Raw genomic sequence first — 23,981 nt, 5'->3', positions numbered from 1 at the left:
TGAGATGTGAGATGAAATTAATGTGAAGTAGAACTCAGATGTTTTCCTGCATGCTTTGTGTGTGAAAGATGTCTGAGCTTAAGAAGATAAACATTTTTCTCCTTTTGGTGGCATTTTTGATGTCAGAAACACTCTTGTACTAATATCCCTGCTGAAATCAGTAAGCAACTTCCACCTCTCTCTTCATCTGCTTTTGATTGAAGCTATGTGATTATAGATACATGCCTGATTAAAACATTTTTTAAAAATTAACTTTCTTACTATTTCAGAGAAATCTATAGAATTAAGGCTGGCAAAAATAGATCACACTGCAGTTCACCCACACTTGCTGGACATGAAAATTGGACAAGGGAAATACGAGCTTGGATTTTTTCCTAAGCTTCAATCTGATGTTTTATCCACTGGCCCAGCAAGCAACAAGTGAGTAAGCAAAGGCAACAGGTGCTGAATCTTGACAAGTTACTTACAAGTATTATCAATATAAAAACAGGTGCTCTTATTTGATCTCACCTAGGAGCTAGCAAATATTTTAGGATATTTTCTTATAAAAACCTTGACGGAGGAAGAACAAGGCTTAAATTGACCCTGGAATTGTGGGGGGGGAAAAAAAAGGAAAAATCCATACCAAATGTATGTTATCTAATATTCTAAAATATTTTGGTTGCCCAATATTCCAGAGATTCTTTGTGTGTGTTTGCAGCTGTGTAATTGCTGTCAGCATGTTCAGGATAGAATAAACTGGAAACCTGTGATTGCCTGTGCCCTTGCCCTGACTGCTGACATTTGGCTGGTGTTGTTCCCCCACTGTAGGTGGACAAAGAGGAATGCTCCTGCTCAGTGGAGGAGGAAGGACAGACAGAAGCAGCACACGGAGCACCTGCGTCTGGACAATGACCAGAGAGAGGTGAAAATTGCTCAGCTCTAGAGATCTGACTTTTTTTTCTTTCCTAATAGTGTGGAAAACACTCTGCAGCCTTTATGAAATGTCTAGACAGTTACTTGCAGTTCATGTCTGCTCTCCCTGAAGTGTATTTAATACAAATGAAGTAGCAGACCAGAAATACTTAATTTTCTTATTATAAAAGTTATGTCATTTTTGCCCCCTCTCAGGACAAAATTATTTCATCCCACATGTAGGAGAGTTCTCTGAAAATATAATCACATGATTTCAAGTTATGTTTTTTTTTCTTCTTTTTAAAGGGGATGAGTGGGAAGAGGGGAATTAAGAGTTTTCAGCCATCTATTTCCTGTCTCTAAATAACTTAGTCACCCTGTGCTTCTCCTGTGTATTTGATGGAGTAAAGATAACCACCTCTAGAGAGGGATTAATTTCATCCTAAAATCAGGAGCATTGCCATTTGGAGTTGCCTAAGTGCTTCTGTAGGCCATAATAAAAGTGTTAAGGTGACAAAGTGAGAGACAACCTCATTGCTGAAGTGAGAATGTGAAGCCCACCCATACTGCCACGTTTGTGTCTGTTTTTACACAGCACAGTCTGATGCTGATTTACCCTCCTTCTGAACTGATAAACATCTCTCACCACTGCTCCTACAGCTGACACTGTTGTTCTTTCTGGTGAGGTGGTTTTGAAAGATCTGGGTGAAGTGAACTAATTACAGTACAGTTTCTGATTCATATGGTACAGACTGCAAACTGTTACACCAGGTGTTGATTTATGAGTGATTCCAAGATTAGTCTGGCTCAAAATATTAGAGATTTTTTGTTTGTTTACCAACCCCAGAGTTTTGCTTTTGTTTGTGTGTTGTTCTTTGAAAACAATATTCTCTTGCCTTGTTAAATATCCTTAGAAAAGCTTAATTTTGAATTTTAAAGGAGTAGTAGTCTTGTGTCTGTTAGGATAGTGTTTTGAAACCCAAGTATGTTTGTTCAGTTTGTCCTTTTAAGGTAGTGATGGATTTAATTACCTTCCTAGTGTACTCATTCCTGGAATTTACTTACTGGTTTGTTAAAATTCTGTTGAATTATAGTGTCATCTCTGTCATCCATTACCATGTAACAGAAAGATGTAATAAAAAACCTCTATGAGTAGTTTGTGGCTTTGACATGTTCCATATGCTCAGATAACTCTAAAGTGCTTTTTACTTAGATGTAACAGGAATGAATAGTAGTTGATTTCTGACCTCCTTACTGTGTTAAACAGCACAATTGTTAAAACATGTAAACTTTGAGCTAATTACAAAGGCAAAAATCTACCTCTGGTCTCTGGGGTGTTTTGTTTGTTTTGTTTTTGAACTGATTCCTCACAAGTTCATTTCTTATAGGAATTACTCTATCACAAAAAGCAAATAATATCTGAAGAATAAATATTTTGGAGTACATGCTCAGCTGGGGGTACCAAATGCCAGTGTCAATGGTGCTGTTGTTTTAGGGGTTTATGCTGTACCTCTGGTAACAGAATGGTGATTGAACATTCACCTCATCTCTGGGTGAACCTCAGATTCCACAGTAGATTTGAGAGTGGGGAGGGAGCTCTGCTAGGATGAACACTGGGGGTCAAACTGCAGCATTGGGAATTTTAGAACAAATTGAAGCTTTGTGGCAGCCAACAAAAATCTGTGCAATTGAGACTTTTTACTTGCAACCATTTGTGCCAGTGGAGGGCAGAGTTTACACCAACACACTGATTTAACACCATCTTTTCTTTTTTCCTTTCAGATTCATTACTTACGAGCTTGTTTTTATGTTGAATGCTTGGGAGTTCTGCATTGTATTATGTCTTCACTCTTTTCCTTTTCTGTTTTGCATGCTTGCTTTTATTACTTCATATGTGCTTACCACTTTCACTTTACATCTGCTTGGCTTTTTGTTACCAACTTATCCTGCCAGCACCTGGACTTTTCCATGTCAGAGCTTCAGTTGCAGTTATGTTTAGACTGGGACCAGCATGATTGGCCCTTCATGCCCTCTATAAAATCTGTGTCAGAGCATTATCTGGTATGTCCAATGCACAATATGACTGTAATCATAGTTCTGGATAAAGATGCATAATTAAATGTATAAATCATAGCTCTTTAGTGGAAGGCCAGTGGAGAAGGTGGGGTTTTCCCTCTTTGTTGTGTTTGACAGATCTATTCACTGACATTTCAGTTGGTCATTATTGCAAAGTAAGCTAGAGAGATTTCCTTTTAATTTGATATATGTACTAATCCTGAGTATTCCATCAATGCCTATACAGTGCTTTCTGTTACTAATTGTCAGATAGCTGTGCCCCAACCAACTTGTGTTCATCTGGCTTCCATAATATCTGTCATATCACTCTTGTCTCTGGGGTGAAAATAATGGCAACTCCTTGGTGACAGTAATAGAAGCAGAAGAGCTTTTTTGAGCAGAATAGATTCAGGAAATGATTTTTCTCAAAACTGCAGCTGGTTCACAGCTGAGAGATGTTGCTATCATTTGCATTTTGCAGCTGCTTCCTGAAAGAGCAAAGTTTTCTTGCAGTCCCTGTGTAGACCAGTCTGCCCCTTGAATAGTCTTGGTCTGGGAGTTTTTTCAAATTTTATTTTAAATAGGGGAAAAAAAAAAAAAGGCAATTGGCAGTGGTGTGGGGAATAACTGAATCTCTATGCATCTGAATATCCATGTCAGTTTGTATTGTGTTTTTGTAATTGAGCAGTGTGTGTTTCAGTACTGTATAGGCAATATAAATGGGGATTTGACCTCTGGTGAAGTAGCAGTTTAGGTGTCTCAGCCCTAAACAATTCTGAAATAAAATGGGGTCTTTTCTGAAAGAGGATGTGATACTTTCCTCCTCACTGCAGAGGTGTGGGTTATAAAGGTAATTTACCTTTTTCTCTCAGCCAAGTAGTCTCACTTGCACTTCTGTTTGCCCTTTTTCTCTCCCAATCCAGAAATACATCCAAGAAGCCAGAAATCTGGGCAGCACCATTCGGCAGCCCAAACTCTCTAACCTCTCTCCATCAGTAATTGCACAAACCAACTGGAAGTTTGTGGAAGGCTTGTTGAAGGAATGCAGAAATAAGGTAATACAGAGAAGAATTCTGCCCTCCTGCACCTCAAGTCCATTCTTTCTGGACCATTTTGTATCCATTATGTTTGAATCTCCCCACTTTTCTGCCATCTGTTTCTGCTTTATCCCTGTAAGGATTTTTTTTTCATGCTGGTGAGAAATTAATGAAGAGATAATGTATTCAGAAATACTTCAAGGAGCAGAGACTTTATCAAGCAGATTTATGATAGAGATTGAATATTCTGAAGGGTCTTTACCATCCTGCTGCCCAAGTCTATTACAGAATATTTCAGTTATAACTAATGAGACAGTACTGTTTCAACAAGAGGGAATAGTCCAAAAGAGAGACCTCTGGTGAGAATACAGCAGCTTTTCTCATAACTACATTTCTGAGGTGTAAGTTTTTAAGCACATAACAAGAAATTTAGCATTAATTTGTAGATATGCTTCACCAGTATATATTTGACAACATATTAATCTGAAGTAAATGTTAATATTTATAAAAATACAGCAAAGAGAATAATTATGAAATAGACACATTCTTGCCTAAAGTCATTGGAGGTACTGTAGTAATTATATATATCTTTTCATAAAACTCTATTTAATATGTGCATCTACTTCTGATTTCACTTTATGGAGCTGTCCAAATGATCCCCATCCCTTAATAGATGGTGAAAATTTTTGAAGATAGCTTTGGCTCTATGACAGTGAGAAATTGCCAGAGGGAATGAGGGGGAGAAGCAGCTAGAGCCTAACTTGGACTTCTTAATCTCCACCAAGGCTGTGCAGAGTTGCCTAAGGGAGTATTCCTCATCTGAAAGTGAGTCTAGAATAGGAACAAAGATGAAAAAATGTGTAAGAGATGAGTGGAACTGATTCCCTCACCATTTTTTCGTCCAGTTGGCTGTATGATGAATATATTGTGACTGGAAGACTGTACTTCAAGAGCTGGTGAAAGCTTTGTTGGCCATTATGAATTTGTGCACAGTTTAGGAGGAAGGGAAGTTCAAGAGGTGCATTCCAGAATGGGTTTGGTTAAATCCAAATGCCCTTCTGGGAGAAGAGCATCTCCCAGGAATGACATACCCATGCTACTTGACTTGGGCACATTCACCTCCTCTGGGAGGAGGTGGACAAAGTGTCCTGCTCTTGGGGAGTGCATCCAGTATTCAACAGGCTTCAAAACTGCCCCAGATTTGTGTGTTTTGTGGCCTTCTGCTGAGCATCCAGCTTGTTAATGTGTGACCTGCTGTTCCCTTTGTTGGGGTTACTTTGTGGAGGATGATGTGCCTGTTTGCAAACCCTTTTTTAGGAAAGCAGAAGATCAGCACTGGTGCTGTCTTGGCTTGAAAACCAGTGATAAAAGAGGGGCAGTTCTGCACTAATGCCAGATATATATATATATATATCTGTATATACAGCCACTTATTCTGCCAAACTTTATTATGTGCTTCCTTATTGGTCATTTTAAAAGTGTAAGTGATCTTGGGGATTCCTGGGAGAGATTTACCTCTCTTTTGCCTTCTCCTTTTTGAGACTAAGAGGATGTTGGTTGAGAAAATGGGTCGAGAAGCCGTGGAGCTTGGTCATGGTGAAGTGAATATCACAGGAGTGGAGGAGAACACCCTGATAGCCAGTCTGTGTGACCTTTTGGAAAGAATATGGAGCCATGGTCTGCAAGTCAAACAGGTGAGGAATAAATATTCCTGTACATTGCAGAGCACACTTTGCCTAAAGTTCTGTTATGCTTTTCCTCTCTCTGCTTTCAGAGGACACCTTTAGTGTGTATGTAAATATATTAAAATACTCATGTGTCCCCCAGTCTTTTTTATGTCACTTCCTACCCCCCTGTCTGTCTCCATCTTGTGGGATATGCTCAAGTGTACCTGTAGATGTGTTCCACAGATGACTTCTTGGAAGACTCTCCATTTTTTTAATTTGGTTTGGTGGGTTTTGATAGTGTCTTTTGTTTGTTTGTTTGGTTTTTTGGTTGGGGTTTTTTTTTTTTTTTTTGGTTTTTTGTTTGTTTTGTTGGGTTGGTTTTTTGTTTTTTTTTTGTTAATAGGGTGGTGAAAAAAATATTGCTGTGTTCTCAGTATTTTTGTTAATGAAGTTGCATAGGCTGCAAGGCAGCATATCCTAAAGGTGCTCTCAGTGGGATGGGGGAATTGTTTTCCTGAAGGAGAATTTTGTACTTTGAAGTAACAGTCTTGCTATTTTGGTTCTTCCTGAGTGTTGTAGGGGTACTTAAATCATGGTTAAAATATTACTAGGTAGAGGTGTTGGGGTTTTGTATGAAATTAATAATTGTTTTACTCTTCTGTTTGGAGTCACTTGTGGGGCAAGATGGAGTTTGGAGGGCCTTTACCAACTTTATTCCTCCCTTGTACAAAGGAGTAGCAATTATAACTTTTTTTTTTTTTTTTTTTTTTTTAAGATTGTGTTGATAATCCAGCCAACTGTAACCAGTATCTCTGTTCCCAGCACCCAAACACCAGTGTTTAACTGTGCTCTCCTTCAAACTATAAACAGTTTTCTGTGTGAAGATTTATCATGTGATTCTCTCCCTTCCCTCTTGTATATCACTTAGGATAGAAGCTGTACTGCTTTCGTCTTAGAAGACAGAGCATCAGCATTCTCTGCTTCAACCCAGATTTGGGCCTTTCAGACCACCAGACGGCCAACCCTTCATAAGGTTAATGCTTTGGATTGATTGCAGATGTTGGCAAACAGTGCTGAATGGTGGAATAAACAGAGTGATGGAATAGAATAGAGGCCTGATGGAGGAAGTGCAGTGTATCTCATAGTATGATCCACAGTTTAAAAAAAATAAAAAGTGAAAAAGCAGCAGCAGTTCTCTGTGTGCTCTGGCCTTTATGAAATATGCAAAAGCCTGCTGTTTCATACATCGATTTTATTTTATTTTCAATAATGAGCCAAGGAAGACTCCTCTTTCTCAACTGACTATAGTAATGAGGATGGCTTTCCTTCCACCAACCCCTGCTTTTACCTCTTTCCTGCTGATGACCCCCAGTAGTCCTACATTAGCTACCTCCTGATTTTTCCACGTGCAAAGGGAATCCATGCCTTCCGTTGTCCCAGGCAATGCAGGGGAGTTGTGATGTAGGATCTAATTGAAGTAGTCTGGACTTTCAGAAGGCCTTGGATATTCCCTTGCCCATTCTCTGTCCCACTGCTTTCCTTAGGCTTTCCTTCCCCTTCTAGATGCAGCTTGCATCATCATTGCTGTTTGGTGAAGGCAAAGGAGAGGCCCACGGTGCTGGAGGAGCAGGCAGACACTGCATGAGTTCTCTCATTCATCCTGGTTGTTGACATCAGTTTGCTGCAGGATCCTTTGTTGCTGCTTTCTGTGATCTGTTGCAGTTCTCCTTGCCATGGCAGCTGGTTGCTGAACACTAGACTGTGTGTGCATGTGTGTGTTTACTGGGAGAAAACACAGTTTGGGATGTAACTCTCTCTGCTGGGTGATATTTTCATGCTCTTTTTTATCTGTTTATAATAAGACTTGCAGTTTTGGCTTTCTATGTTGGATCTGTCAGGTACACACAAGACACAATGGATTTTTTATATCCTCACCAGTGAATGCATATTTTTAATAGATTTCTGTCAGCACAGATGTTACACTCTAGGATTTATTCTTCTGGAGGCATGCCACTTCTGGAATAATCCCTCATGGCCAATAGTTCTTTATGTCAACTGTAGGGAGCTATAGGATAAAAATAGTTAGAGATCTTAAAATGCAATTTTAAAAAAAAATTTGAAGATGAACATCATTACTGCACTTCTGGGAAAGCACTTAGATAATTTTAAATGAAATTGATAGTGCAGAATTGAAAACTGTTGCTTTACAGTCATGGTTTCTTTCTGCACAAAGCTGTAAATAAAAATATGGCCTTATGACAGCTTTTCTGAAATTGAGAATTGCTAGATCTTTTTAGGGATTTCAGGTTAATACAATAATTTAGGAGCATAATAAATACTAATTATCTCTAATTCCAGTTGATGTGCTGGAGAGCCTCTGTTTGCTTACTGCTGCCTTTCTGCAGGTTTGCAGGCTTTTGGTTTATTGTGTGAAATATTTTGATGAATCCAAGACTCTTTATAATTTCCCAGTGAAAGATTTTCTCACTCTCTACTTTAAGCCATCAGGGGTTTAAGAAAGTAACATAATGAGCAATGTGCACCTTTTAACATCATTTGATGGATTTATCTTGACCTATATATTACATCCCAAATTCTGACTTTAAATTTGGTTTTACAGTGTGTAGAACTGGGATATTTTTGCAGCTAAGCTTTCACTGTCCTGCTTATATTTTGGGATATCTTACTGTGTTTGTGATTATCCAGGTGCTTTGCCTGATGTAATTGAGGGGAATCTTTTGAGATTCTAAAAATGGGCAGCATTTATCCATGGCCCTGAATTACCCTAAGGGGAGCAGGACTTGGTCTGGGTGTATCTTGATCAGGCTGGCTCTGAGTCTTTTCTCATTTTACTGCTGGAGAGCAGGCAGGGAGAGACCCATAGAGCAGGTCACAGCCTCAGGTTTAAAACTCCACATGCACAGAGTGTTTTACAAGCCTTTGAAGGTTTTCTTGTCATGGTAATGAACTAAGAGGGAAGTTCCATTGACTTTTCCCTGTTACTACAACCATTAGATCCCAGTAGTCTGACTCTTGCTTTTCCTTCTCAGCCTCTTTACAGCTCCCAAGCACCTCCAACTTGTCTTATTTTTGCTTTTTACCGTTGAGTTTATAGGGAGAAACATCTCTAAAGCAAGTTTTTGTCATGGCTGATACTTTCAATGATGCTTTAAACTTTTTTTTTTTTTTTTTTTTTTTTTTTTTTTTTTTTTTTTTTGTAATTCAGCTGGTAGTGATTTCTTTAACTAGTATTTTTTAATTTTAGGGAAAGTCTGCTTTGTGGTCTCATCTGTTACATTACCTAGAAAATAGACAAAGAAGAACCACATCAGGCAGCTTCAGTACCTCAGGTAAGATTGGCATCTGCTGGGAGAGATGATTAAAAGGTGTGAGTAAGAGCTTTGTTTTCCCTTTGGAAATACCCTTCACTCAACATAACTGAATCAAGTGTTATGGCTCTTACAGGTTTAATATGGACCTGGTGTGTTGTCTCAATATATTTTATGAAAAATAAACTTTTTGTTTGTAGGGCCCACTTGTTTGTCTGGGATCTGACTACCATGGCAGTCATAAGCCAGAAACAGCTTCAGAGAGAGGCTTTGAAATGGAATTGCTCTGGTACATCATCCTGCATGTGACACACAGGCCCTGCAGGACTGGCAGAGCAAATGACCTTATGGGTGGGGGTGGAAAACAAGTATAAGCACATACAATTGTGCTGTACACCCTGGAGTTTTACATTATGGCTTGAAAAGCAACTGAGCAGGAGGCTTGTTGTTTAAAACAAAAATTTAAACTGAATAAACATATTTTAACTTTTGTTGCATCAAGTGTTGCAGTAGAAGCAGTATTGCACATAAGATCCACTGATGATGTTTCTAGGATTATTAATGTAATTTTTAAACATTACTTATTGTGTCAGGTGAGGGGGCATAGGATATAAATTTGGAGAGAACAGTAGGTTTGGGGGGGCAGTGGATGCCTTTTGTTTTTTATTTAAAGCTGCTGTAAGCAAAGATTTGTGCATTAGTTACATGTACAAGATCCTGTAAGCAGTCAAAACCATAGATTTGGAAATTTTAAGGTCTCCTGAATGTCCCTTAGTTCTTAGGGGTTTTGTATATCAGAATAACTCATTCTGTGCTTTCTAATTTGGGATTGAGGGCAGAGATTGTATTCAACATAGAACTTCATTGTGGAGTGGAATTTGAAAGATAAGGGTAATAATATTGCTTGAAAATCCCAAAATGTGGTATTTAAAAAGTACTGGTGCTACAGGGTGTGTACAGCAATAGGTCAGTAAGCACAGGGTGTGTGGTGTACTGAGTACAACAAATTTAACATATTTAACACTGTTCCCTGGTGTCAGCAGTGCCACTCAGGGTTACTACACAGCAAGAAAACAGGGTAGTCTTCAGAAAATAATACTTGATTACTAAATGTCTTAAGCTATTTGATGTCACACCAATTTCAGCTGAATCTAAGCTCAGTAGTGTGTTGGTGCTCAGTGTGTGCAGATCTGTGTAGCAGGTTAGATTTTCTTGTTATTGGGAGTGGAAATACACCACAGTACCTTCACAGGGTCACCAGTAATACAAGAGTGCAAACTGGCCTTAATTCACCTTCTTTTTTATATTGATTTTAGAATCTTGAGATGGATTTTTGCTAACAAGAAATTGTTTTATTTTCTGAATCTAGGAATACTTCTTGATTCAGAAAGGCGAAAGTCTGATACAAGTCCAGCCATGTCCCCTCTCAGAATCTCTCTTGTCCAGGATATGAGGTGAGTTTGAAGTGTTAAATAAGCCAGGAACCCCCTGAGATTTGCACATTTTTTTCTTTCTCCTATGCACCTTCCAGACAGGAGGGGACTGTGGGGAAGGAACCTGTTGAACTATTTTAAAGTAGATAGTTCAGCATTTTCATTGACCTTTACAGAAACAAATTTCATACTGAGGAGGTTTTATATCGTCAGAGCTATTAACTTATGGAAATTCTGTGACAGAGTTCTCATGTTTTTAATGTTTTGTGTATTAGTTTATTTCCACAAAGGTGTGGGTGTAGTGTTTGTGTTTTCCCAGTCATTGCTGGGTTGGTTGCATAGTTCTGAGACCACTTTTGCTGTTCAGAGAAGAATGCAGTTTAAAGAACTTCTTTGATCTAAAGAATGGGTTTATCTAACATTCAGTACTGTGGTGTGAATAAAACTGCAACTTCTGCCCAATGCCTTCTTTTCAGTAGTGAAAAAACAACTTCTGGAAAAACAGGAATTTTCTTTTCCTGCTTTTCTTTACAGCATCCATTTTTTTTTTTCAGTAGGGAGGAGTGAATTGAGGGTTTGCCTGCCTTATTAAAATATAGCATTTGTGTCTTGTGTGCAAGAAAAGCTTCTACTGAGCATGCAAAGACAGTATTTAATTTTCCAAAGCATTCAGCCATAAATATTGCAGCGATAAGGTCCAGAATGAGTCCTAAATCATGTGAGACAATGGGCCTGGTTTAGAATTTTGTAAATAGGGCACTGCATTGCAGATATTTCCTTTTCAGGCTCTTATTCTCTTTGAGCTAGATTGCAGGGATTTTTTTATTGTGCTGAATATTGAGGTGATTATGTTTCTTTTTCCTATAATTTATGTGATATTTTGTGCTCTTTGGAAAACTTCAACCAGGCTTGGTTCAAAAGAACTGTCATGCTTTGACAATACCAAGCATGTCTTTTTCTTTTTTTCCAGGCATATCCAGAACATAAGTGAGATCAAAACAGATGTTGGCAAGGCCAGAGCCTGGGTTCGCCTCTCTATGGAAAAGAAGTTGCTTTCTAGGCACCTGAAACAGTTGCTTTCAGATCATGAACTCACCAAGTAAGATGGTTTATCTGGGGCAAAGCTTTTAAAAATATTAAAATCCATATATTTGTTTGGTTTCAAAAATCTAGGTGTGCCTGTTTTTTGCATTTGCTTAGCTGTGTGCAGAAGGCTTGGAACAAACTGGCCTTCCAAGTGTGTGAGCTGTTTGGGAATTAGGGTTCAATGCTGGGGTTCTTCACGTGCATTTTTACAATTATAGCCTGCTGACCAGCATCAGGGGAATTGCTTTCATGGTAGTCACATACAGTGTTTACTGTGTGGAAATTAAAGCCATGGTAATTGTCATTAACTTTGATTGATTGAAGACTTCTTTCTGGACACAGCTTCACCTATGCTGTCTGCTCTTCCTTTCCTCTCCTTCCATTCACCATCTTCCAAGGAATTCTTCCCCTAATCCCCCTGAATCCCAACAGCTAATTATTTGAGGTTGGCCTTGTTTTGTATTATGTTGGGCTGTATGATGAAGCTGTGGCCTTGAGTGAATAAGGAAAAGCTGAAGGGCAGAGTGAGGACAGCTAATAAATCTACCTGCATCTCCAAATTAAGGTTAAACCTCTCCAATGAAGCCAACAGTTTGGATCAGGTTAAATTTAGCAGTGCTCGTCCCATGCAGAGCAAGTGCTGTGAGAAGATTTTCCACACACCACCACACTCCATGTGCCCCCACAAAAGAGAAGGAAAAAACCTCTTTTAGCACTGGCCAGTGTACTCTTCATCTATCAGGCAGATTCTGATTCTCTGGAACAGGGAGACTGCAGCAGAACTATGTTTAAAATGAAAATGACAAACAGAAAAAGGAGCATCTTGTACAGGATGACATAAATTCTCTGTAATCTTGTGTGCTTTATGCTGCATATTTAGATAGCCTACTTAGAGAGATGTTCTAGGCAGAACCACTGTGTGGTTTGAAAGTGTGCCCCACTTGTTTTTAGAGGAAGCAGTGCTGAGTTCAGTGAGGTACTAAAAGCAATGGTACAACTTCTCCATTTTACAGTTAACTAGATTGTGTGTTGTTCTTTTTTTGAAGCAGCTGTTAGGTATTTTAATTATCCCATTCTCTTTACTTGACATTTGTTAACAAATATAAGGAAAATGTAACATTTGGTTTCTTTCTAGTGTGCAAAGGGGACAGGGAGAAATCACATGGCTTCATTCTTCTGAGACCTTTATGTGTCCAGAGGAACAGAAACCTTACCCTGTGAAGAGACAGGACAGCACATACCCTGACAGGCTGTCAAACATGTGATTCAGATTGTGCAGATGAAACACAGTCATGGGCACCTGTGAGACTTTTGTGGCTTTGCCACTCTGGTGGCTACAGGCAGGTTAGGTTAATTTAAGGCTCAGACTCTCTATTTTCATTGAACATTTCCTGTCAGTCTCTAGTGTCAGGTTTGTTATGTGAGGACATGCCTGTATGTTGATTATCATTGATTTGTTCTGCAAGTTTCTGTATTGTGACTTGCTGATTTTTTGTAAATTGATACCTGAAATTGAGGGGGGTTGTCAGGATGCCCTCCTGGCAGGAACTACCTGTCCATGCCTGTGTCAGCATTTCTAATACCTGATACCTGCATTCTTGAGGGTTTAGATACTCCTGCAGCATCAGTTGGATTTTGATATATTTTGGCATACTCTTCTTTTTTGATTATTCCCAACATTTGTGTTATTTATTGGTTGCCCCTTTTGCATGCCTATCATTTTGGTTATGTCGAGAGCTGTCTACTATCAACACTGAAATTGTTCCCTGGATTAATGTGCAGGTTGCTGTTGGCCCTGGGTGATCACCTATAGCCAAATACAAGCAGATAGCCCCAGTTTTTGCCTTATGTCCTTTGTATGACAGCAGACTGTTCTCACCATGTGCTCACACATGGCATCCTCTGCTCAGAAATAACTTAGGAGAACTGTCTTTACTTCAGTTCTATCACTTTACATGGTCAAAAGAAGTCAGAAGTTTTTGAGAAAATGCAAAATTCTTTTTCCCATCTTTGGTGGTTTTGGGTGGGAGAAGACCCTTATTCCAAATGTTCCATTCCAGGGGTGGAAGATAATGAGAACTGGGCTGATGGACTTTGGAGATGTCAGCCTTGCAGAGAGCCGGTGTATCTTGGCACATTCAAAACTCTTGACTCTCCCAGTATCACTTCTCATTTGAAATTGCTCACCCATTATTCATAGTGTAGCTAATAAATTTGCACAGTAGAGAGCATTTCACTGAAAGCATCTTGTTGCTGTGACAGATTATGTGTTTTGCTTTGTCAGAAAACTCTACAAGCGTTACGCGTTCCTCCGCTGCGATGATGAGAAAGAACAATTCTTGTATCATCTCCTGTCATTCAATGCTGTTGATTACTTCTGCTTTACCAATGTTTTCACAACAATCTGTAAGTATTTGCTTTCCCTACAACTCTGATTTCCAGATTTGGTTGAGTCCTTGTCCAAAATTCTAAACAGCTCTGAGCAACATGTCCTAATGTAATTGTTCTGATTTTTTTGTCCTGGGGTCAATCTGTGTGTGCTGTATTGCTGTTTCCATGATTTTCTCTGGTGGGCAGGGGTTTCTCTCTCTCACTGTTGTTTCTAGCTTGGTAAAATACATAGCTGTAATAATTTTAGTTGGGGGTGAGGTCTCAGCTGAAATTTTTGTAGCAGGCTTGTTTGCATGATTCTAAATAAGCAGTATGAGAGAAAACAAACCTTTCCTATTTTGTGCTCAGGCTACTTTGCTTCATGCCTGTCTCTGGGTTTGGGATAATAATGAAATGTTCATTGAGGTCTGCATCAGAGCTCCTCAACATATTTTTTTTCTTCTAGCTGTTAAAAAAGATAGTCTAGAGAAACTTCAAAGCTATTTTTGATGCTGTGTTACAGAATTCTCAAGATCTTGCTGCCACAGGACCTCACTGGAAAGGCAAAATAAAGACCTTAGCAAGGCTTATAATATTGGGGGTGGGATATGTGAAAGGACTACCCTTGGTGGGCTGTTTTGATTCATACTTGTGTGTATGAAAGACAAAGCAAACAGACATCCAAGCAAAATAGCTTTTGGTCTTGCAGGCAAGTTCTGGATAATGTGAAAGTCTGGTCTGCTGGATGCAGTTAAATTGTCACTTACTTTAGGACTATCAGCACAGAAAATAAAAAGGGAAATATTTTAATTCATTCTTAAATGCCATGAGCATTGGGCTTTTAAGCAAATCCAACCACCAAATGCTTTCTCGAGGGCACTGACAGCTGAGGAGATGCTGAGGGAGAAATGCATTAAACACCTCAGCTGAAAAGCCCTGACTGTAATCTGCTTATGCACTATGAGAGAAGGGCAGAAAGCCAAGAAACACAGTGACCATTCAGAGAATTGGATTTTATTATGAAAGGTTGGATATCAGAGGGCTGTGCAGGAGATGCTGGGTGGTGGAAGAGCATGTGTCCCTAGAGTCAGAGGAGAGACTACAGCTCAGGTGATACTGCATGGAATTGCTCACAGGTAAACCAGGGGGCCAGAAAGCATTTGAGCATATGTGTGGTTCTATTTAGAAGGGGAAAGAATTTTAAGAAATTGATAAGTCCTAAACTTCCAAAACTTAGCATAACTAAGAGTGGCATGGCACAGAGAAATTTGGAGCATCATGCTGTATTTTCACTGGATTTGTTCAGCCATGATAGTGAATGCTGCTCCACCCATGCCTGTGAAAAAGGCTGCAGTCAGTACCTGAGTGGGAGCTGGGGGGAGCTGTGCAGTGTGCTGAGCCACAGTGCAGTCCTGGGTACAGGAGTATCATGTCTTTACTTCCCTGCCACTAAGCTGGGGATCAGTAACCATCTTTGTGCCATGTTGTGAGGTTGGTAAATAAAAAGGGATTACACTCATAAGAAGGCATTATTCCATCCAAATTTCTGTCTTCACTTGACACTGTTCTGCTTTCAGCTCTTCTTAGTGGCTGCTGTGTATGTGTGCACTTCCCCATTGTCAGTCAGTGCTTAGTGTGCAAGTGTCAGCATGATGAAATAGGATCTCTGATGTTGTTTTAGCATTTCATGGTACTGCAGTGCTGTTTTATGACTTATCTTTTGCCCCTCTCTTGACTAAAGAGGTTACATAATTATCCTTCTTCCTTTTTGAAGTGTTCTTTCTTTTGTGTTTGCAGTGATCCCATACCATATATTGATTGTTCCCAGCAAGAAACTCGGTGGCTCAATGTTCACAGCCAATCCTTGGATCTGTATTTCGGGAGAACTGGGTGAAACAGGAGTCCTGCAGATTCCCAGGAATATACTGGAAATGACTTTTGAGGTGTGTGTTACTTGATACAAAACCCAATTTGGATGTTCTGTTTGTTCAGTTTTAAATTTTCCCCTTGCTGTACCACTTTGCCATATATTTCCTATCTTGGTGATTAGTCACAGATAGTTTGTTCCTCTGCATATCACATTTAACCTATATTTAATAACATGCAGGGCAAAATGACTGACAGTTCCTTAGTGCAAGGCATAGACAAGACTATCTTTATGTTACAGCTGTGGGAGGTGTCATATCCTCTTCTGTTGGGAAACAAAAAAGTGATTCTGCTCTGGTTTTTGCATGTGTGTTGTGTGCATTGGGTAAGATTGAATTGAAAAATCTCGTTCGGCTGATGTGTTCTGTGCAGATCAAAATAGTGTTTAGCAAAACAAGCAAACAAACAAAACCAAGTAAAGCAGCCTACCACCAAAAAACTCAGAACCAGGAACCACATTTCTGAGTCTGTCTGAACATGTTCCCTAACAGTTTACTCCCCCAACATGCTGTTTTCTTTCAGTTTCCTCTGACAAACTCTTTGTTTAATTTGCAGTGCCAGAACCTGGGAAAACTGACCACAGTGCAAATAGGACATGATAATTCAGGGCTGTATGCCAAGTGGCTTGTGGAATATGTTATGGTCAGAAATGAAATAACAGGGCATACTTACAAGTAAGTATCATCCTGACATTTCATGTGGGGTAAGTAGAATTTCTGCAGGGAGCTGGCACAGTTGGGCTTGTTTGATTAGAAAGGTCTGATCTCCTGGGACTCTGTGTCTACAGTTGCCTCAACCTGAAGGCACAGAAAGATAGTCTGGCTCCTGGCATTAAACAAATCGTGGTTCTTAGGAATTCAAACAGGGTTTGCAGTTTGCACATGTTCATGTCTCATATCAGACTGTTGGTGGAGAGGATGAGTTGACTGTTGTGCAGCTTAGAAATAATCTGCTTTCAGCCCAAGGAAGAAACAGCAAGTCAGAGCTTGATGCTTACCAGATTTAGGTGGTATTTTATATTAGGACTGGGTACTCTGGATGTTGTAGAGACACCTTTGGATACAAGCTGGAACACAAGGCCTTATGAGTGTTACAAACATGTGTTTACATGGGGAAGGTAAAGGAAGGAAATTTACAGTGAGAAATAAATGTATTTGTGTTAGATACAGCATAGTTTGTGCCCTGTCCTTTGTTTAGAGAAACTGTCAGGCTCATGTTGATGTCAAATTGGCGGGTAAGTCCACTCAGCTCTCCATGCCAGTTCATTTGTAATTAAATGAAGAGGAAAGATTCTATTTTTGGATGCTGTTCAATTTTCCAATTAAGCTGATTAAACTGCCATCAACATTGGTTCAGAGAAAGTGATAATGAGCAAATGAGCATGTGTGCTTTCTAGTGTCTGATTTAATACCCCAATTCAGTAGAAGTACTGGTGTTCTGGCATTTAAGCACATGTTTGGGCTCTGGGGTTGTTTTGCTGCTGGCCTGCTACATAGCATATTCAGTGTATTTCTTCACCTTTATGGGGTGAGTTAGGATTTCCCCTTTTACCCATTTTTCCTCAAATCATATGCTACATGTGGGACTCAAGCAAAATCTGCTTTGTGGATGGATCACCTACTGCAGCACTCAGCACAAACTTGGAACTGAAAAGCTGTTTCACTTTTGCTGGCAAAAGCCAAAGCCAAGACTTTGTTATTTGTTCCTGGATGAATGAAGTCTTTCTAATAATTCTGCTAGCAGGATTTGGGCTTTAGGCAACTGCAGTTGAAAGTCTTTGGCATGGAATTGAATCTGGATTGCTGCATGTATTTGTCTCCTTGATGTTCTTAGGTTTCCCTGTGGAAGGTGGCTTGGGAAGGGAATGGATGATGGCAGCTTGGAGAGGATCCTGGTGGGAGAGCTGCTGACCTCGCACACGGAGGCTGAGGAGCGGCAGTGCCGCACCCCTCCCCTGCAGCAGTCTCCAAGCATGATCAGGAGATTTGTCACCATCTCACCTAACAACAAGCCAAGTGAGTGCTGGGGGGTGTCTTGTCTTGTCCTGCTCTGCATCATCACCTGAGGGCTTGCAGACACAACTGGAGTTTGGAGAGGACCTATGAAACTCAGCCCAGTGTCCTGCTTGAGCTCTAGCCAACTTCCAGATAACAATTCTGGGCATCCTGTTCTGTCTGCTGAAGTTTTGAAATCAGATGTGTCTGTACTTCTGGTCCAGTGGTGTTTTTTGTATTGCCCTTCACCTGTGGAATGAATGCTGTGGAGGAAGGTGGAAATTTGCTGTCTTTTCTCTGTCTGTCCTTCATGGATGAAGAATCTTGCTAGTGGTTTCTGTTCACTGACTTCTCTTTGTTTGCTGTTGAGATCAGTGTTCTGTGGTTGTCTTATTCCTGATAAATCAGGTGGTTACTTTGTTCCCAACTTTACTTGGGTTTGCAGTGAAGCTACCACAGGAAGTATTTCCAGGATGCCTAGATTTGTTGCTCCTGAACAACACAGCTCCTTTTCTTAGCTTTGGGTCCTGGTCTGAAAATTCATGTAATATGTAAAAACCTTTTCCACTGTTGGTGTTTTGAAACACCACAGTATCAACTTCAATATAAAACCAAACCATCTCCATTTCTACCTCCTTAACAACAGATAAAAAAGCAGAGTTGGGTTTCCATTACCCAGAGCCCAGCACTGTTTCCCTAACAGAATGAGTTCTATTGGTTTGTGCTCCTCTGCTGTGCTTTGTGCTGTGCCATAACCCTCACACACAGGTACAATTTCTGAAGCTGTAACTGGATATATTTTTGTGTTTTGCAGAGCTAAATACTGGTCAGATACAAGAAGCTATTGGTGAAGCTGTTAATGGCATTGTCAAGCATTTCCACAAGCCAGAGAAGGAGGTAAGGGGTTGTTATCTGTTTAATGGCTCTGCTGTCCTAGAACCTGGTTAGTAAACATGAGAGAATATATAGCAGGAGTAACTAAACTGAGTGAACAACCATGTGCTTGAGAATTCCTGAAGTGAAGCAAAAATAAGACACTGAGACTGCAGCACAGAGATAGTACAGCCTCAAATACCTCTGTGTGGCTGCTAGCTGGAGCATTCTGCTAAATGTGAACACTCTGGTATTGGAAATTTAGTCATTAGTCAAGTTCTGCCAAGAATTTCACACATAGACTGTAAGAACACTACCTTCTGTTTAGTTTGTTCTGAATTAACTGACATTTTACATCTGCATTGGGTTCTAAGTAGATTTCTAGTGTCTGTTTTGCATTTTCTTTGCTACTTAAAATGTGAAAACCCATGGGCTACTTAAAAAAAAAAAAAAAAGGAAAGAAAAAAAGGCCACCCTGGGAACACCCACATCCCCCAAGCAAGTGAAGCAGAAGTGTTCTTAAAGCCTCTTTGGCATTATACATGTAATAGCTGACACAGCAGTGATTTTCTGAAACAGACCTAGGTGTCATGCCCCTGTCTAGCCCTTGTGAGCCAGAGAGGTGTAGAGCAGTGCTGGCTCTATATGGATGGATCTTGACAGTCAGACATTTTTTCAGATGGGTCCTTCCATTCCTACAGCACCTCTTTTCTAAATTCCTTATGGCATGACTGATTGTGCTGATTTTGCTCTCTAGTAGATTCATATCCAGTATAATTCTAGTCAGTGACCACAATGATAATAATCTCAAGTGCTCCTTCACTGGTTTTGCAAAGTAGAATTTACCATCATGCTGAAGAAGGACTTCATTTTTTACTGAGCATTAAATGTTGTTTTTGTTGATAAGCAGAAGCTCCTGCTACACTGGATCTGTGACCTCTGTTACTTAAAAAAAAAGAGGAAAATATTTTCCTCATTTTCTGTTTGGATCATTATTATAGTTAAAAATCCTGCTCATTGTCTTGGCCTGTTTGAGGCTTTGTTTGATGGTGATAAGGCCCTGACAATGCTTTCCTCAGCCTCATTCTTAGAGAAGTCAATCCACTTTTGAATGCTCAGAATCCAGTCTGGAGTCACTGACAGCAGATTTAAACTTCAGGTGTCTGTTTATTTAAAAACTGAAAGGGACACTTGTGTCCCAGAGTCCCCAGGTGAGGTGATGAGTGTGTGCTTTCTGTGTGTGCTGGCAGAGAGGCAGCCTGACCCTGCTGCTGTGTGGAGAAAGTGGGCTTGTTTCAGCTCTTGAGCAAGTGTTCCAGCACGGGTTTAAGTCACCCAGACTCTTCAAGAACGTCTTCATTTGGGATTTTTTAGGTAAGTGGGAGGATGCCATCCCAGAGCCTCTTTGTATCTTTGAAATACATCCAACTGTGTTCCTTATCACTGCTGTTGTGTCTCAGCTGGTGTGAAGAGCAGATTTCTTGGAGGCATCTCAGCAGCTGGATTGCCTTGAGAGGCTCCTGCCTGCTTGTCTTGCCAGGAGACAGAAGCCTCTGTCTTCTGCCAAAGCTGACTACTCTGTACTTAATGCAGTAAATGGGCTTTGTCCTTCCAGAAGTAATAGTGTAAAACAAGCTTTCTTACTGAGGAGGAAGTACATAAACAGGGTGGTGAATTGACCTTAGGGTAACCTTGTTCTTAACTGAGCACAGTGAAAGCAAGAAATCACACTTGTAAGAGGTTGAGTTGTCTTTCAGAGCACAACAGGTGAATCTAGGGCTGTTGGTATGTACCAGACATTGTAATAAAGGGGTTATGAGCATGCATTTTTCTGACAATGATCTAGATCCCTTGCCACAAAGCTAAATAATCAACTGAGTTAACAAGCACATTTTTAAAAATTAATTAGTTTTAATAATATTTCTATTTTTTGAGTAGGTACTTTAACATTCCCCCTGCACTCAGATTCAGTAGATAGGTGAGCCTCTTCAGCATTGTTCAGAGGGAAGAAAGTGGAATCCCAGTTTCATACAGGGGGAGCACAGGACTGAATCAAACAGAAAAAAACAGTGCCTGAAAGTAAGGATTGAGGAAATTAATGAATGAGCATTGATTCTAGGCCTTTCAGTTTTTATTCTCTTGTAAATGCACTGATGAAACCTCATTATCTCCCACCATTCTTTTAAGAAAAAGCACAAACATACTATGAGACCCTTGAGCAGAATGAGATGGTCCCAGAAGAGAACTGGCAGACAAGGGCCAGGAATTTCTGTCGCTTTATCACTGCTATCAACAACACCCCTAGAAACATTGGGAAGGATGGCAAGTTTCAGATGCTGGTGTGTCTTGGAGCCAGGTATAAACTTCTTTATTATTGTTGTTGTTGTTATTGATGTTTTAATGCAGTGAAAAAGATGTTGCACATGAGACAGTTACTCCCCATTGCCTGTCTCATTAATGGAGAACACGGTAAGTCTGCTTAAAACCAAAGGATAAAAATCAAGTCTGTGCAGATGTGAAATTAACTTGGCTTTGTTTTTATTCCCAAACTGCCCACTGGCACCTTGTCAGAGACCACCTTTTGCACCACTGGATTGCCCTGCTGGCAGACTGCCCCATTACAGCCCAGATGTATGAGGACATAGCCCTGATTAAGGATCACACGCTGGTGAATTCTTTGATTCGGGTGCTGCAGACCTTGCAGGAGTTCAACATCACCCTGGAGGCATCTCTTGTCAAAGGAATCGACATCTGACCTCCTGTCCCACAGGAAAAACTGTCTTTACAAACACAAAAAAAGCAACAAGGAGTGAATCTCGTTAGTATGCAAAAGTTCTGTCTTGCCAGTACATTGTATCGTGAACTTGTTCATGGCCCAGAAATGCAACTTTGACTTTTCTTGAAGGAAACTCCAGAAACAGTACAGGCAAATGGATAGAAGCTGTAAACTCCATGTAAAAAAGAGGATTTTGGTATAAATCTATTTTAGAGTTTATTTGCTGATTTGCTTTTTACACACTTTCATGTGAAAGAGATAGAGATGAGTATTGTGCAGCTTATTTTAAAGCTGCAGTATTTCCTTGCCATAGAAAATGTGCAGTGAGCCTTTCAGCATTCTGTGAACTTGCCTTCAGATATGCTGTATGTCATAGACCCCAGTGTATACACTCCATTTCTGCTGAGAAGGTCATTCTATAGTTTTTAAACTAATATTTTATATATTAACATTATTACCAATGTTTGATTTTTAAGGTGTTGGGTCATGTTCTGCTGCAAGAGAACTACAGATCTGATCTGTGCTTTTTTTAATAGCTCCAAAGCACTGATATGTCAACAATTATTTTTTTCCTTTATTTTTGTTGTCAGTATTATTTTTAGTGAAATCCAGGAGACTGAACCGTGAAATGTCCAGAGATCAAAGTAATATTTTTCATATTGGTACGTAATTGCACAGAAGAAGAAATTAAGGCTGTTTTTTAACTGATGTTTTTTATTTATTTAACCTATCATTGTGTTTTGTAAGTTTGTCTTTAAAAAAAAAAATCTTCTATTATACAACTGGCTGTATTATGTTGCAATTCAGAATTTACAGTGTAGCCCACTTAAATGAAAAATCTGGAATAATTATTCATAACACAAGAACATTTCCACTGAAAGCAGCCTTTTGAAGCTTGGTATATAGTTGCTGCTGGTAATTCTCTTAACTGCTAATAAAGAGGAACACAAGTTCCCTAGATGCCAGAGGACTAAATAAAGAACTTTATGCCCCATCTGAAATAATAACAGTATACCTTACTAACAAGTATAAGGATTATTAATGCTTCTGAAAAGACAGTGGTATTAAGGTTTTTTCTTTTCCTTTTGAGTGCATATGTCTTGGATCCTGTTGTCACAGTCTGCTTCATTTGGGATGCTTTTGTTTTTATCAACAAAAGTTTAGTCCATTTCTACTATGAAACACAAACATTTTGAAAGCTTAATTTATTGGAGATCTGGAACTTGGCAAATGCCTAAAGGCATCTCTGTTCATTTCAATCCTTTGATAAAAATCTCTTTGAAATGAATATGTGACTTAAGAACAGGCTGATTTATCAGCATCACAAATTACTGTATGGAAGTTCAGGGCTGTGTATTTAAGAGGTCTCCACTGTATAAACTTATCTCAGTATTGTCTCTCTTTGGAGAAGCAGAGTCCAAGTTTTTTGGTTCATACAATGTTGTAGCACTTTTACTTTACCTACAGCTTAGTCACATCTTGTGATAGTTTTATTTCCATAATTTATGAATATAGAACATGTATTAAATTTTTGACTATTTTTACTTTTGTCCTATTTATTTCATTATTAAACTGAGAAGTTCCTTTGTCACTACTTACCAGAGCAAGATTCTTCTTTGATTTCACAGTAGCATTAAGGAGATGTGGAGGCAATGTCTGAGCCACTCCTCACATGGGGTGGGTGTGAATTCTTTCACAGCTTACAGGAGTATTCCTGTGCAGGTTTGGTTTTGCTGGTTTTCTTTTTGCTTTTTGTTTTCTTCCAGCTCTGGAAGGGCAAAAATAAAAAAACCAAACAATTGTACTGCATTCTAAGAATTTCATGTATTCAAATTAATATGTTGGGATAGTCTTGTTACACCTGCCCTAAATTGTTTATTCATTAATAAGCAAAAAAAAATTGTTTTGTTTTGGGGTTTTTTTGTTCATTTGTTTTCTTTTGTTGTTGCTGTTTTTATTTCAGCTTATCTTGAAAATGACTTTACTAAGTCTGTATATTTACAGGGAATATTAAGTAGGAAAGGAAAGTTCCTTATTTTGACCTTAACAGATGGGTTGATCCTGTTAAAACCTTGTATCTCAGTATTAAGGATGGATTAATTTTATCTTGCACGAGGTAATTACCCTGAACTAAGGTTCTTTTTTTATCCTTTTTTTTTTTTCTTCCTTACACAAGTTTACCTAGAAAGACATGATACCACAATTGCTTAGTGGCTGTTTTGGTGTGGATTTTTTGGTGTTTTGCCCTCATTGGGGCAGTTTGGGATACCTGGGATGGGCAGAGGCTGGGATTTGGTGGTGGCCAGGGTGGCTCCTTGGCTGGCTGGTGGGGATTGTGCTGTCCATCAGGGAGAAACCCTGAGTGCTGGCTGTCCAGTGCAAAAGGAAGGCTCAGACATCAGCAGCAGCTCCTAAGTTACTCTGTTCTCACAGGAAAAAACAGTTTGAGACAGATTTTCCTCCTCCTCTCACAGGGGGTCTGTGTTTAATCCTTTAGGGTTCAAAGCCCTTTCTGCCATGGACTTCCAGTCTGGAGGGGTT

The 23,981-nt window shown here is 39.6% G+C and overlaps 1 protein-coding gene across 2 annotated transcripts in view; it reads left to right on the top strand.

Moving 5' to 3' along the window:
* The window catches only part of DENND5A (DENN domain containing 5A), a 60,610-nt gene extending 37,576 nt beyond the window's left edge, over window positions 1-23,034 (top strand). The window contains exons 9-24 of one of the 2 annotated variants that reach the window (XM_079309532.1): window positions 270-420; window positions 811-904; window positions 3,873-4,004; window positions 5,528-5,680; window positions 6,582-6,686; window positions 8,919-9,003; window positions 10,352-10,436; window positions 11,386-11,514; window positions 13,786-13,907; window positions 15,669-15,814; window positions 16,353-16,471; window positions 17,631-17,812; window positions 18,606-18,688; window positions 19,915-20,038; window positions 20,852-21,020; window positions 21,236-23,034. In XM_079309532.1, the coding sequence (XP_079165658.1) occupies window positions 270-420; window positions 811-904; window positions 3,873-4,004; window positions 5,528-5,680; window positions 6,582-6,686; window positions 8,919-9,003; window positions 10,352-10,436; window positions 11,386-11,514; window positions 13,786-13,907; window positions 15,669-15,814; window positions 16,353-16,471; window positions 17,631-17,812; window positions 18,606-18,688; window positions 19,915-20,038; window positions 20,852-21,020; window positions 21,236-21,419 (2,063 nt within the window). In that variant the 3' untranslated portion in view covers window positions 21,420-23,034. The remainder of the gene's footprint in view (window positions 1-269; window positions 421-810; window positions 905-3,872; window positions 4,005-5,527; window positions 5,681-6,581; window positions 6,687-8,918; window positions 9,004-10,351; window positions 10,437-11,385; window positions 11,515-13,785; window positions 13,908-15,668; window positions 15,815-16,352; window positions 16,472-17,630; window positions 17,813-18,605; window positions 18,689-19,914; window positions 20,039-20,851; window positions 21,021-21,235) is intronic. The other variant, XM_079309533.1, reaches the window with a different exon arrangement.
* Window positions 23,035-23,981: the final 947 nt, after the last annotated feature.

The sequence above is a fragment of the Erithacus rubecula genome (assembly GCF_903797595.1).
Source record: "Erithacus rubecula genome assembly, chromosome: 6".
Classification (NCBI taxonomy): Eukaryota; Metazoa; Chordata; class Aves; order Passeriformes; family Muscicapidae; genus Erithacus; species Erithacus rubecula.
This window is presented reverse-complemented; position numbering and strand designations above follow the sequence as displayed.